This window comes from Hypoxylon fragiforme (assembly GCF_022984875.1).
Source record: "Hypoxylon fragiforme strain CBS 206.31 chromosome Unknown GGS25scaffold_1, whole genome shotgun sequence".
Lineage (NCBI taxonomy): Eukaryota > Fungi > Ascomycota > Sordariomycetes > Xylariales > Hypoxylaceae > Hypoxylon > Hypoxylon fragiforme.
The window spans coordinates 2888133-2901924 of record NW_026054756.1 but is presented as its reverse complement, the minus strand read 5'-3'; the positions used below and the strand labels follow the sequence as shown (position 1 = coordinate 2901924).

The following is a 13792-nucleotide window of genomic DNA, read 5'->3' as shown; positions in this document are numbered from 1 at the left end:
GAGCATCTTATGTAAGAAATGGATGTATGTAACTTATGTATTTAAAAGTAAAAAGTAATAAGCGCTAGCAGTAGACCGGCATTTTAGTTTCACAGTGAGATGTCTCGGTCCTTCAGGGCCACCTACTGTACCTATGTAGCTCTCTATGTAGGTACCTAACATATAGCAATCAGCACCCCTATTCCCATGAGGCCAATGACAATTCACCCCTTCACAACCTTGGATGAGCTGACAATGTTTATTTTTCTTGAGGCTTCACTGAAGGATATGAGTGTATCTAAATATTGGCAAGTTAGTCGTCTTCTAGCTTCCTACATCTAACGTATCAATTGAGAACTGTATCTTACCTGCTCTGCAAAAGATATCCATTCCTCCATGCCCCTTAAGTACGGATCTTCACTAGAATCCGGTAGAGACTCGTGGCCCCAGATCATAACTTCTTCGAACGTTGCTTGTCCTTGCATCGCTCCTATTTCTGGTTGATCATCCGGCTCATCTACTATCTCCAAATCTTCAATCATCTCCTCTCTTGGTTTCTCGGCTTTCTTTGGCGTTGATTTCTCAACCACGGAGCCATAGTATCCTTCTGGCAACTTCACAGCTTTACCGTGAAGTTTCCTTCCTCTGAGATATGCCACTTTTGTGTCACCTATTTCACCAATGTTGTAAGATTAACTATTATACATGAGTTTTTTGTTGTCAACATACCTTGACCCTCATTGGGACTCCAATATGCGTCGGTTGGATCGACGTTGCCATCGTGATGTATGCGACATGGTAATAGGTGAACTTGGGCTTTGTTCTTAATGGATTCTTGAGAGTCAACAGTGAAAACGGGATGAGACATTTTTTTCTGGTTGAAAACGGAGTACTTCAAAGTAACGATGGTCTTATATATAAATGAACAATATTGAACTTGAAGTCAATACTATGTACTATTTCACCAAGTAGTATTGAAATACATGTAAGTATCAAAAGAGACGCGTATAACAGAATTTCATTAACGCGTCTGAATCAAACCCGCTAAATACAGAATTAATGGATTAATACATATGCATGAAAGCATTTAACTGTGTGAATCCCTATTAGATAATCAGGATGCATTATGTAATCAAGGCCACGGCTATTTTATTTGTTTAGCTCCTGGAGCCTTCAATGTGTAACTACCAGTTCGCATCTTTTCACTTAGGCCCCGATCGGAATCTTTCTTAAACTGCCTCTTAGAAAGTGGAGAGGTACATTCAAATGCATAAAGAATATATGGGTCCAGAATGTATCTTTTCATCCCCTGCGATTCTCTTTCAGAATTGAACCTTTGGAGTCAAAATTCAACCTCTAAGGTTACCGACCGTAATATTCAAACTCAAATAATCCAAATAAATTCAAATAAAATTCAATTTAATAGCCACCTTCAAAGGCAAATATTCATTAAAACGCTATAAAATTTAATAATAATTGATCTTTTTTTCAATAATTTTATCTATTTAAATGGATTTTATTTATTTAAAAAAGTGTTTATTCTTAAAAATGAAATGCATATTTGACCCACTTTGTAAGGTCGAGTTTAACGTAAGACCCTACCTTTCAACCGCCTCTTAAAAAAGGCCTTATTTTTGAGAAAAATGGAGACGCTTTACTTGTTGTAGTTTAGTTTTTGACCCAATTTAAAAGATACCTGCCAAGAGGCTCTTAAAATCGTTACAGGGATCTTACAGAATTTGTGCAAATAGCTTCCTAGCTGTTTTAAGTAAGGTGTTGTTTTTATGTTGTGGCTGATGACTTTTATGACCAAAAACCCACTTTATAGTAGGGATATTTAAGTAAGAGGCAGTTTAAGAAGGATTCCGATCGGGGCCTTAATTTCATTATCGGGGTAACTACCAGTCACTAACGACTTACCAAGAAGGCCATGATCTTCGCGCTGCATGAGGGCATTTACTAATAGTATCTGTGCCTCTTTCCAACTGCAACAAAAACCCCATCCCCTGTTCATCTGCCTTATGGCCATTGATCAATTTACTCTATCTTAGGAACATAGTAGTGCTGATGTCATTGATAATCATACCACGCCGTTATAAGGCTAGATATACACTTCAATCTTGACACTACTCCGGCATCTACGGTATCCGGCATCCGATGACGGGAAGACAACTTTTTGAGTTCGATCACAGCAGGATAGTCATGACCATGACTTTCTCTAGAGATCTAGGATGTACACTAGGGTGGCATTCGACTGACACTAGGCTAGCACGCAAAGCTCAGGGGGTAGTTAGAATACTCCGTGGTTGGTTACCATGTTAACCCCCAGCTCCCATGCTGATTCTGTCAACTACGTAGTATTTACCTGTATCTACATGTATGTAGTGCCTAGGGTACACAGCACGATATGCAACGTTCGGCCTAACTAGGTATACCTGTGTAGGTTAGATAACAGGTCCTACATATGTAGTACATATGAACCTCAATCGTCAAAACCCCTACCCTTCTTCTTATATCTCCAGGAAGTAAGAAAATCCTTCATCAAAAACATGAAAATGAGTCTCAATTTTTAAAAGAAGCTAGTTAAGATTCGATCTTAACTACCCATCTACATTATCCAGATCGAGGATGGTTGAGGCTGAAAGTGCCATGCGATGGCATGGATGCCCAGGTGTATTAGATGGGGTTCCTTTGCCGCCGTCGTTATTAACAGACCCCACCCCCAAGATCCTACTACCCTAAGGTTAGGTATGTTATGAACTTATATCGATGTTGAGAAGCACTAAGAACTTGACAGTCTTTTTAGTCTTTTTAGTCTTGACTCTTTGTACATACCTATGTATGTTTGAAGTGTATACTCCGCCGCCCTGCATAGTCTCGATTCCTGCACGGCGAGGTTTCTTGTTAGAGACAATGGCTTTACCAATCCCGAAACGAAATTGGGGGCCGGGTCCCTCCTTGACCCGTCTCGAGCATCCCTGTTGAAGCTCAAAGCAACAAATCGTCATTGTCACAGACATCTAGCGTTCCCTTCTCCTTTCGATTTCGGCAATAGAATACCATAAAATTGCAAATAATCCATGGACGGATGAACTAGTGTGTAAAGATGATTCAAGTCCAGGTACCTAGAGAGGAAATCCGTCCGGTACACAACACATGGCGGTGACAAGTATGAAACTTGCTTTTGTGGCCATGTTGGTTCGGTAGCACAACATCCACCTTACCATGATTATCACCTACATATGTAGTTCTACATATGTAGTTCTCCTAGTAATTTACTATTTCTAAGCAGCTCCTTCTGTTTATGTAGATACGGTATTTTTGTGAAGCTAATCGCTCATCCTTGTTTACTGAAGGACCCCCTTGTCTACCCCCTAGGTAGGTATACTCGGCAACATTGTAACAGTCCGGTGTCGTATTATCGTGTCTAATGGTCATAAACTTAGCCATTAACCTTTTCTCAAACCCTCATTACTTTTTTTCTACATAAATCTCGCATCAACAATCACTTCGAAACAATGGCTCCGTCAATACCGTCAGTTATCGCCCGGCCGTTTACTCGCGGAGTCGATATTGTTCGCGGAACTCTAGGAAGCTTGACATGGGGTCCGGTTTTAGCAGTGGCTAAACCGGCCATACTGTCAGTATTCTCTAACATCGAGGTTGGCACCCTGTTGCTGGTCGATGAGCCTGCTGGAACCAGGCTGGTTTACGGTCAAAGAATTACCTCGAAAACTTATGACGCTACCAATGGGGACTACCCAGTCAGGAGAGCTGGTACCATCCCGCGAGTTGAAGTCAGGGTAACGGACGAAGCTTTTTGGGTGCGATTGCTGCTTTTCGCAGACATGGGCTTTGCGGAATCATACATGCTAGGCGAATTCGAGTGTGCTGATTTAACCGCATTTTTTCAGGTGAGGAGGTTGTCTCCCTTTTCTTGGGATAATATGGCTGATATAATGGGATATTTCTAGCTCTTCATCGTAAATCGTGATCGGATGAGCAATGGAATAACCCTATTCTCTTCATTGTCTGGTGCCATTTCCAGCATTGCGCGGAATACGAACACACTATCAAACTCACTGTTGAACATCTCTGCTCACTATGACATCAGTAATGACATGTTTGCGGCATTCCTATCAAAAGATATGACTTATTCCTGTCCAATTTGGAAACCTCGGGCGTCTCCTAGTGAGCCCGAAGAGAGCCTCGAAGAAGCACAAATCACCAAACTCAACAGATACATCGACGGGGCGAAAATAAAGCCCACAGACCATGTCTTAGAGATCGGAACCGGATGGGGATCGTTTGCTATCGAAGCTGTTAGAAAAACGGGATGCCGGGTGACGAGTCTAACGCTATCTAAGGAGCAAAAAGTGTTGGCAGAGCAAAGAATTCACGAAGCAGGCTTTTCGAGTCGCATTAACGTACGACTACTAGATTATCGCAAGTTGCCCGATACGGTCAAATATGACAAGATCGTGTCTATAGAGATGCTGGAGGCGGTTGGCCAGGAATACTTGGGCACATATTTTGCATACATTGATCGGTTGCTGAAGAAGGACGGCATCGCCATGTTTCAGTGCATCACGATGCCGGAGGGGAGACATGAGGCTTACTCCAAATCCGAAGAGTAAGATTCCCCCTTTTCTTCCTTCGCTCTATTTCAATACGACAACCAATTTTGATAAAATCAAGGAGCTTCGCGCTAATAAGTTACACACGCGTAACAGCTTCATAAATAAGCACATATTCCCCGGCGGCTATCTCCCCTCGATTACACAGCTCCTAAACCACATTTCCAAGGAGTCCAACGGCACGCTGATTGTGGAGCGTGTCGAGAACATTGGAGGCCACTATGCCAAGACGCTGCGGCTGTGGCGCGACCGGTTCCTGACGAACTTCGAGTCCAGGATTCGCCCGGCGCTCAAGGCGGAGCACCCGTCCATGACGCAGCAGGAGATTGATGTGTTTAGGCGGAAATGGGAGGTACGATGAACTAACCCGTCCTATTTTCTCTCCTTTTCCTCCCCTCCCTTCTTTTGTCATTTTTCTGTGTATAAAGTCTATATGTGAAAAAAGAAAAAGAAAATATGTGTCCAATGCTAACTTGGCCGTTACCGGAATGTAGTACTACTTTACCTACTGCGAGGCTGGGTTCGTGACGAAGACGCTGGGGGATGTGATTATCACGGTGGGCAGGGAGGGCGCTATGGAGTTGATGGAAGATATCCCGGTATAGCGAGGTAGCGCGGCGTTTAGATAGGGGTACGGAGTTCAGCACTGCTGATGTCTTCCACTTCTCCCTTTTCTTGCTGGGTGGCTTCACGAAATTACACGATTATGTATGCGGGGATTCACTTATTCGCTATTGCATGGTAAGGTGTGATGTGTGTGTAGACCTTGGTAGGAAGAGTTGTGCGAGATGAGGTATCTGACCTAAAGTAGTATATAATTAAAATATATCGCGATGTTCATTTCCCCTGTGAATGTGCATGGTAGATCCAACTGACGAAGAGATGGAATCTATCCGTAGGAATTTTTCTCTCGTGATCGAACATGTACCTAATTTGTTCCGAGTCTACAGAAACAAGGGGTATTACAATGTATTCCCTCATGCAAGGTTCTCGAGACAAACACCATATAGGGGTGTCCAAGAATGACGAGTTTGGGGACCGGGCAACATGAGCTTACAGCACAAAACATCAAGAATATCACAATATACAACCAAGGATAATTATCGTTCATTCATTGTTATCTCTATCAATTCTTCCTCTTCTTCTTCTTTTTCTTCCCCGACCCCTTCTTCGGCGGTCCCACATCCTCCGTAACCCGATTCCTACCATTACCATTACCACCACCACCACCACCACCACCACCTCCTCCTCCCACCGTCTCGCTCGCCGTCGTCTTCTCAGACGGCAAATTATACCACCCCGCATGCTGGACATCGAAGTCCGACTTCCGGTGCCGGAACAGCCGCATCGCGACCCTCGCGTCCTCGATGCTCGAGTGGTGGCCCGTCTGGATCTCGACGCCGAGCACCTCGCGCGCGAGCACCTTCAGCGCCGGCTTGGGCCCGTGCCCGTACTGCCGGTACCCGGCGAACCGCGCCGTGTCGCGCACCAGTGCCTTCGGGTGCGTCAGCTGCAGCGCCGCCAGGTCGTGCCGGATGTCGTGGCCGACGAGGATGCGGTCGCGCAGGAGCAGTGCGACGGCCGCTTGCACTTCGGCGAAGTCGCGCGCGCCGGGCCCGAGGAGGAGGCGTGGGGTTAGCCCCGTGATGGAGGTTCGCCAGTTTGTGACCTTTTGGAGCGGCCGCACGAAGGAGTCGTACACCTGCCGCCCGTGGAAGTCGACGGCGCTCACGCGCGCGAGCGCGGAGTCGTGGCCGTCGGGGCCGATCCCGACCATCTCGCAGTCGAGCGCGATGTACTTGCCCACTTCGATCCCGGGCGCCAAACCTTCATTTATGCGCGGCTGCTCATTGCTAGCTGCTGCTGCTGCTGCGGAAGTGAGAGAAGAAGAGGACTTGTTGTTGTTGTTGTTGTTCTTGTGCTTTGCGCCGAGGTTGTAAGCCTCGGCTAGGTCCTCCGGCGAGACGTCGTTGTCTTCGGCCCATAGGGCGAGAGACGGGGTTATGGTTGTGGGTGTACCTTTGGCTATGGCGGAGGACTGTGTCACACCCATTGGTGGTGGTTGGGATGCTGCTGGCCGTTTGGATGTGAGATTGCTGTTGTGAGGTGAGGGTTTCTTGTGAAGGGGATGGCTTGATGATGGCTTCCTCTCTTGCTGCTGCTGCTTGAAGGGTTTTTGCAGTTTTTGCAGTTTTTGCCGTTTTGAACTAGAATGAGATGGCTTATCGTCGGCTTTCCTCTTGCCTGCTGGCTTTCTTGTTAAGGATGAGGATGAGGATGAGGATGAAGGCGTAGGTGAATATGAAGAAACTGTGTTGGTGGTGGATTCGGCCTGAATCTGTGCTTGCAGCTTCTTCCAGTTGGATGATAAGTTTTGAGCCATTTCTCCTGTTAACTAATAACTGAAGAATGATATTGGCTTAAATATGAGCCTGGGAATAAGTTATAAGGGTATCATATCCATTTTGGCTTTAATGGTGATGAAGATGATGAAGTTGACAAAGATGAGATCGAATACCGTATAACTTGAAGATTCAATTTTCCGAATATTTTCTCTTCACTTAATCCATATATTCAACGTTATCGCATTTAAGGCTTCTTTGGGTACTAGGTACCTACTACCTTAGCTTAGCGCCTTGGCATATGCAAGCACTTTGAGATATGATATATGATTGGTCACTTACTTATGGCCTTGCACACTAAAAGTTCGCGTTCCTGTTCAGATGGAAAACGCGACGCGACTGGACGAAGTTGCTAACTGCCCCTCCACTCACAACTCCTTTAACTCCTTAAACTCGTTAATTTTTTAATTCTTCCATCCGAAGTCTGAACATTTTCCAAAGTTGCGACTGAAAGAAAACGTCATACCAATTCCCACCACAACAGTCTTTACGCCTTTTTCAGTTCAGCAATCATGGCCACTCCAAGTGATTCTGGCATGATCATGTCGGATGCCCCAGTTCGGGCTGCTGCCTCTACTCCTAAGCAGAGAAACATCAGAGGTTCTTCAGCCCGACCGCGAGGGCCTCCTTCAGAGAGTCTGGCAGCTCCTAGCGACGACGAGGCCGATGGTTTCGCAGATGATCAGATCCCTAGTCGTACGAGACGGAGAGATCCGGCTAGCATTCCTCGGGTTGAAGATAGGATTGGTATCACCGTCCAGGAACATTTTGAGAACTTTATCGAGGAGTACGTCTTGTCCTTCCTCCTAGTAATACCTCTTGAGGATTAATTCAAAGTATACCATACAAATAACTAACCAATGCACGCATTATAGCTTTGTTGAGGACCCCGTATCTTCAGGCGCGCCCACATCGAGTGCTGTGACAACAGACAAATTTTATGTCGCCCAGATTCATGGCATGCGTATATACCAATTATCAACATTCTACGTCAATTATAACCACATATCAAGTTACCAAAATGGCGGTCTAGCCAACGCCATAAATACCCAATACTACCGATTTCTCCCCTTCCTCACAAATGCCCTACATAATATGATCGCCAAGTACGAACCCCAATACTTCCGCGAACATCGACAAGCGACCACATCTAGCGGTCAAACAACTTCGGGAGCAAGCAATGTTGGCTCGGGAAGCCAGTCAGAACTCCAGGGCAGCAAGACAGCGAATCAACAGACAGACAAGCTGTTCTCCATCGCCTTTTATAATCTCCCCCTCGTCTCCCGAGTTCGTAGCTTACGGGCTAAGAACATTGGACAACTTCTCTCCATATCTGGAACTGTCACACGTACATCTGAAGTGCGGCCAGAACTCTCATTAGCGACATTCCTCTGTGAGAATTGTCGCTCAGTTATCCCCAACGTCGAACAGACATTCCGATATACCGAGCCTACACAATGTCCTAACGCAGAGTGCGGAAACCGTCTAGCATGGCAGCTTGACATACGGCAAAGTACGTTTGTTGATTGGCAAAAGGTCCGCATTCAGGAGAACAGTTCGGAAATCCCTACAGGTAGCATGCCACGAACGATGGATGTCATCCTCCGAGGTGAGATGGTCGACCGTGCCAAGGCTGGAGAGAAGTGTATCTTCACGGGTGCGTTAATCGTGGTGCCTGATGTAAGTCAGTTGGGTCTTCCCGGAGTCAGGCCTACTGCGGTCAGAGATGACAGAAATGCGCCGCGTAGCAACGACGTTGGTGGGAGTGGTGTCTCGGGTCTCAAATCTCTAGGTGTTCGAGATCTGACTTACCGACTGGCCTTCCTTGCTAATATGGTCACTCCTGATACTTCCACACCTGGCCAATCTGCTTCTCGCCAGGTTCATGATATCATCAACTCGCTGACTCAAACGGCTACTAATGATACCGCCGAGTCTTCAGAGGAGGCCCAGACGGGCGTGTTGAACTCTATGACACCAAGTGAAATCGATGAGCTCCGTGAGATGGTCCATAGCGATCACATATACTACCGCCTCGTCCAGTCGCTTGCGCCTACAGTGTATGGCCATGATATTGTCAAGAAAGGTATTCTCTTACAAATGATGTCTGGTGTCCACAAGACTACAGCTGAAGGCATGGCCCTGCGTGGTGACATCAATATCTGCATTGTCGGCGACCCGTCTACCTCAAAATCCCAATTCCTTAAATATGTCTGTTCTTTTGCGCCTCGTGCGGTCTACACTTCCGGAAAGGCATCCTCCGCCGCTGGTCTCACAGCTGCGGTTGTAAAAGACGAGGAGACGGGCGATTTCACTATCGAAGCTGGTGCTCTCATGTTGGCTGATAATGGTGTTTGCTGCATTGACGAGTTCGACAAGATGGATATCGGCGATCAAGTCGCCATCCACGAAGCGATGGAACAGCAAACAATATCGATCGCCAAAGCTGGTATCCAGGCCACTCTCAATGCCCGAACCTCCATTCTTGCCGCGGCCAATCCAGTGGGTGGAAGGTATAATCGAAAGACATCGTTACGGCTCAACATCAACATGTCGGCGCCTATCATGTCCCGTTTCGATCTCTTCTTTGTCATCCTTGACGAGTGTAACGAGACTGTAGACCGTCATCTAGCGGAGCATATCGTCGGTCTCCACGCCCTCCGCGATAGCGCCATCGAGCCTGAATTCAGCACCGAATGCTTACAGAGATATATCCGATTCGCGCGCACCTTCCGTCCGGAGTTTACCCCTGAAGCCAAGGAACATCTAGTCGAGAAGTACAAGGAGCTACGCGCGGATGATGCCCAGGGTGGTATCGGCAAAAACAGTTACCGAATCACGGTCCGACAGCTGGAGAGTTTGATCCGCTTATCGGAGGCTATCGCGAAAGCGAATTGTGTCGAGGAGATCACGACCGAGTTCGTGGACGAGGCGTTCAATCTTCTACGACAAAGTATCATCTCGGTCGAGCACGACGATGTTGAGATGGACGAGTATGACGATAATGATAGCCCCGAGGACTCAGCGGCGCTCATTGCCGCCGCTGACCAAGCTTCAGGGGCTGCCCAGCAAGACCAGGACGAGGAGGGTGACTCGCCGATGGACGAAGCCGATAACGCCGGCGAGGGTGCAGCGGACAGACAGTCTAACAGCAGAGAGCCGAGCTCGGCCCCGGCGAAGAAGAAGACGGCTATCACGTATGACAAGTACATTGGTATCGTGAACATGGTCGTGGGTCGTGTCAGCGAAGACGAGGCGGCGGGCGCGGGCGAGGGTGTGGATGGCGAGGAGTTAGTCCAGTGGTACCTGGAACAGAAAGAGGACGAGCTTGAGGGCGAGGAGGACTACAATAAGGAGATGGCCATTGCGAAGATGGTGCTCAAGAAGATGGTCAAGGTATGTCTTTTTTTCGCCCTTTTCATTCCTCATCCTTAACCCTCCATCGCATGGTCTGATTAAGAATATTTTACTAACCAACCTCTCTAATACAGGACAACATACTCATGGCGGTCCGAGGCGAAGGGCTAGCCGAACAGGTCGAGGGCGAAGGCGGGTCTTCTGCGCAGCCGCAGAAGGTGGTTTATGTCTTGCATCCCAACTGTGCTGTCGAGGAGTACTAGGGACGAATGTGATGAAATTAATGAACGAATGGATGGATGAGATGAATAAATTCCTTGATCTGCGTAATGCTAAGGGGCGAGGGTTGCTCGTTTACGTATCTATCTTGGTGCCTACATACTTGGGTACTTGGGTAGGTATGTATATACACCATGCGTAGGCTTTAAATGCCTATCGATGATATACGAGAAGGAGATGGACGGAGAGAAGGGGAGGAGCGTCACGAAGCAAGTAATGATGAATGCCGACTCGTCATACATAAGGCTCTTTTCCTTTTGCCCCCTATCCCTTTCCTTTATGAAGAAGGGGGGGGCATATCATCAGATGATATGTATGTCTGCTTGCCTGTTAGGTCTGCAAGCAGAAATTGGAGGAGATGGATAGGAGTAGATAAATACCTATCTATCTTGAGAAACCTTGCGAACGAGCGAGATATGGTATGGTATGGTAGTGCTGTATAGGTACCGACTTAATGAATACTATACTACCTACCTACCCAGTCTAGTAGTTTGGTATAGAATGACCGAATCTTGTGCTGTCGGAGGCGATTTCTGCCAGGATTACACTATAGGTACATCATATCGGTCTTCTCTCATCGCGATTCCATCTCGTCAAATCGTCCGTCTGTCAATTTCACCTACCGACCTCCAGCTACCTAGTCTGCATACATACCTAGAAACCCCTGAAAATGCTCAGATATCCACATGTGTCAAACTATTCACACTCTCCAAGCACCTGCTACCTACCTAGCAACCATTTTCCAATACTAAAAATCAAAGGAAGACTCTACCTAGGTAACTATAAACTTGTTCAGGTACCTTATATGAATAAAATTCGTCTAGCTCAATACGCCCCTTTTCACCAGAGCTATCTGCAAGCCGTCTTCTTACGTGGGTGTGGGCATTATCTGATCTAGATCTAGGGTTCCACGAAGTAAACAACGCCGTAGCAGTACTAGAGGAGCGCCGCTTGCTTCCGGCAAGATCGATCTTCGACGTTGAGTGTGAAGAAGAAGAATAAGAAGAATAAGACATAAGTGGCCGTGTGGCGCTCACTTTCAGCTCGCTTTTTTCGTTCACTGGAGCTAGAGCTAGCTCTCCTGCGTTGCCGGTGTTGGGGCGATCTTAGCGTTACCATCATCATCATCATTATCATCATCATCCTAATGGTCTTGTAAAAGAATGAGTTCGGCCTGCTTGTGACCACTATCCAATCCGCCTCTACCAGTAATGCTACCAGCAGACCCGACAACCCTCGCAGCCCGCACAACAACAACCCTCCGATACGCCTCCAAGCACTCGATCCCCGCCGCCACAGGGCGCGAATTATACGCTAGCACGACGAGCTCCGTCACCGTGCCCCACGCCACCGACGACCGCCGCGCGCGCAGCACATAGACAATATGCGCCTGCGCCAGCGCCTGCGCCAGCACAGCGTGCACCAGCAGCACCGCGATGGAGAGGTAGTCCGTCGCGAGCCGCGCCTGGTAAGAGAGCCCCTGGATCGTGATCGCGGCGGTGAAAGTCGTGGAGTCAAAGCCGGAAGGCGGGTTCAGTGTATTAGCGCCGCGTAGGATCCGGGCGTGGAAGTCCGGGCGCTTGGTGTAGCATAGCAAGGACCACTCGGAGGGCGGGCCGGTCGTGCTGAGGGCGCGGTCACTGCCGTGTTTGGATAGCCCGTAACGCTGACTAGGACGGCGGTCAGCCATTCGAGGAAGAGCGTGCGGTTTGGGGCGCCGGGGACGATTGAGTCCCAGAGGGCGGCTGGGTCGGTGGCGGTGGTTAGGCAGGCTGGGGTGTCGATTAGGGCGGAGCTGTGGAGGATTGTTTCGAAGGTTGTCATGCTAGACAAATTAGAAGCTAAAGGGGTTGAAGGCTCGTTCAACGGTGGCGACAGGGCCGCGAGCCAAGAGTCGTCTAGGTTAGTGTTATTCGGGTCCAAGAGCCATCCTTGGGGGGGGGGGAGTAGTTTGATATTCCGAAATTTGACAAACCCCACGGCTTCGACTTGCTAGCTTGGTGGTTTGGAGTGACGGTAGGGACGTGCCCTGCTTGGCCACCAATATTTCCGTCCGCCCAGCAGGAGTATTCTGGGAGTATAGGAAGGTTTACCGCGGTCTCGCCGCTGGAGACATTCTGTGCCTGGGAGCAGGCGGTGCGCACGACGGGGATCTTTGCCCTTATCGACACGGACTGTCCGGATTTGTACTTGTATTCCGCCACATTGACGTATTTGAGGGTCCAATCAAGAGAATCGATAGTCTGCAGCCGGTCGCCGTAGATGGGGTTCTGGTACATCGTGATGGGGATCCACGGGGCCAGAACCGAGGTCTGGCACGCGAGGCCACGGACATTGCCAGAGACCTGTGACGGCGGAATTTGCATCGTCATGCTATCAATGGCGACGTTTAGGTTGCCGAACTGTCCAGTGACAGAACAGTCCGGGGTGGCGAAGGCTATCTCCGTTTTTGATAGTCTGCTGGTTGATGGCATACGCCGTCAAAGACGAAAACCCGCTGCTTGGACAAGTTGATAGATTGATCGCGCTCGTGTTCAAGCATAGTGCATTCATCGTAGACTCGGATCCGACAACTCGGCTTGGGTGGAGATCGTCGGCCAGGCCCCTTACGTAGAAAGAAGTCGTGCCGGCAACCCAATCTTGCATTCGGGGGCTCGTGAGAATAGCAGAGGCGGGCACGGCAGCCACCGCAACCAGCCCAGCTGTAGAAAGCAGGAGTGCAAAGGGAATCAGCGTGCGACGGGGTATAGGAGCCTTCATGGAGCCCCAATACTCCTCGGACCAGAAATAAGTGATCTGCGGGAAGTTGAAACCCGAGCACAGCAACCCCAGCGGCACACCGGTGCCGTATAAAAGCTGCACGCGAATAACACTAAAGATGATAGTGCTGAGGCTGGAAACAATGAGAAGCTCGTGTATCTTCGCCAACACCCGGAACATCGCCATGGAAATGTCATTGTTGAGTATAGCACCCGGGACCGTAGGTATATAGCACGAGCAAAAAAGGGTTCTAATAAGAATAATCTTCAATAGACTCGTTTCCCCGCTATGGTTTTGCAGCATTCCTTGCCGTTAATTTCGGCCGACGAAGTGCACGTTGGTGCATGATACCCTCAGATTTAAGCCAGTTGGTTATAG

At 48.3% G+C, this 13792-nt stretch overlaps 5 protein-coding genes across 5 annotated transcripts; 2 read left to right on the top strand and 3 right to left on the bottom strand.

Annotated features, from left to right (window-relative positions):
• Positions 1-23: 23 nt before the first annotated feature.
• Positions 24-1407, bottom strand: GGS25DRAFT_471239 (ribonuclease H1 small subunit). The gene is made up of 3 exons (XM_049259320.1): positions 709-1407; positions 348-649; positions 24-277 (listed from the first exon to the last, which is right to left on the bottom strand). Exons 1-3 carry the CDS (start codon positions 845-847, stop codon positions 239-241), a joined length of 480 nt encoding a protein of 159 aa, XP_049121651.1. The 5' UTR covers positions 848-1407; the 3' UTR covers positions 24-238.
• A 1715-nt stretch (positions 1408-3122) lies between these two features.
• GGS25DRAFT_527446 (cyclopropane-fatty-acyl-phospholipid synthase) lies at positions 3123-5221 on the top strand (the record flags this gene model as incomplete). The annotated part of the gene is made up of 4 exons (XM_049265090.1): positions 3123-3893; positions 3954-4612; positions 4713-4968; positions 5111-5221. Exons 1-4 carry the CDS (start codon positions 3498-3500, stop codon positions 5219-5221), a joined length of 1422 nt encoding a protein of 473 aa, XP_049121650.1. The 5' UTR covers positions 3123-3497.
• A 312-nt stretch (positions 5222-5533) lies between these two features.
• Positions 5534-7142, bottom strand: GGS25DRAFT_43967 (ribonuclease H-like domain-containing protein). Its single transcript, XM_049258720.1, has one exon. It carries the CDS (start codon positions 6997-6999, stop codon positions 5743-5745), a length of 1257 nt encoding a protein of 418 aa, XP_049121649.1. The 5' UTR covers positions 7000-7142; the 3' UTR covers positions 5534-5742.
• Positions 7143-7362: 220 nt separating this feature from the next.
• Positions 7363-10859, top strand: GGS25DRAFT_43945 (MCM-domain-containing protein). Its single transcript, XM_049258718.1, has 3 exons — positions 7363-7805; positions 7894-10414; positions 10510-10859. The coding sequence occupies exons 1-3, from the start codon at positions 7531-7533 to the stop codon at positions 10636-10638; spliced, it is 2925 nt and encodes a 974-aa protein (XP_049121648.1). The 5' UTR covers positions 7363-7530; the 3' UTR covers positions 10639-10859.
• Positions 10860-11798: 939 nt separating this feature from the next.
• On the bottom strand, positions 11799-13600 carry GGS25DRAFT_517157 (uncharacterized protein; the record flags this gene model as incomplete). Its single annotated transcript, XM_049263337.1, has 4 exons — positions 11799-12233; positions 12296-12552; positions 12630-12999; positions 13058-13600. 4 exons carry the CDS (start codon positions 13598-13600, stop codon positions 11799-11801), a joined length of 1605 nt encoding a protein of 534 aa, XP_049121647.1.
• Between the last annotated feature and the right edge of the window lie 192 nt (positions 13601-13792).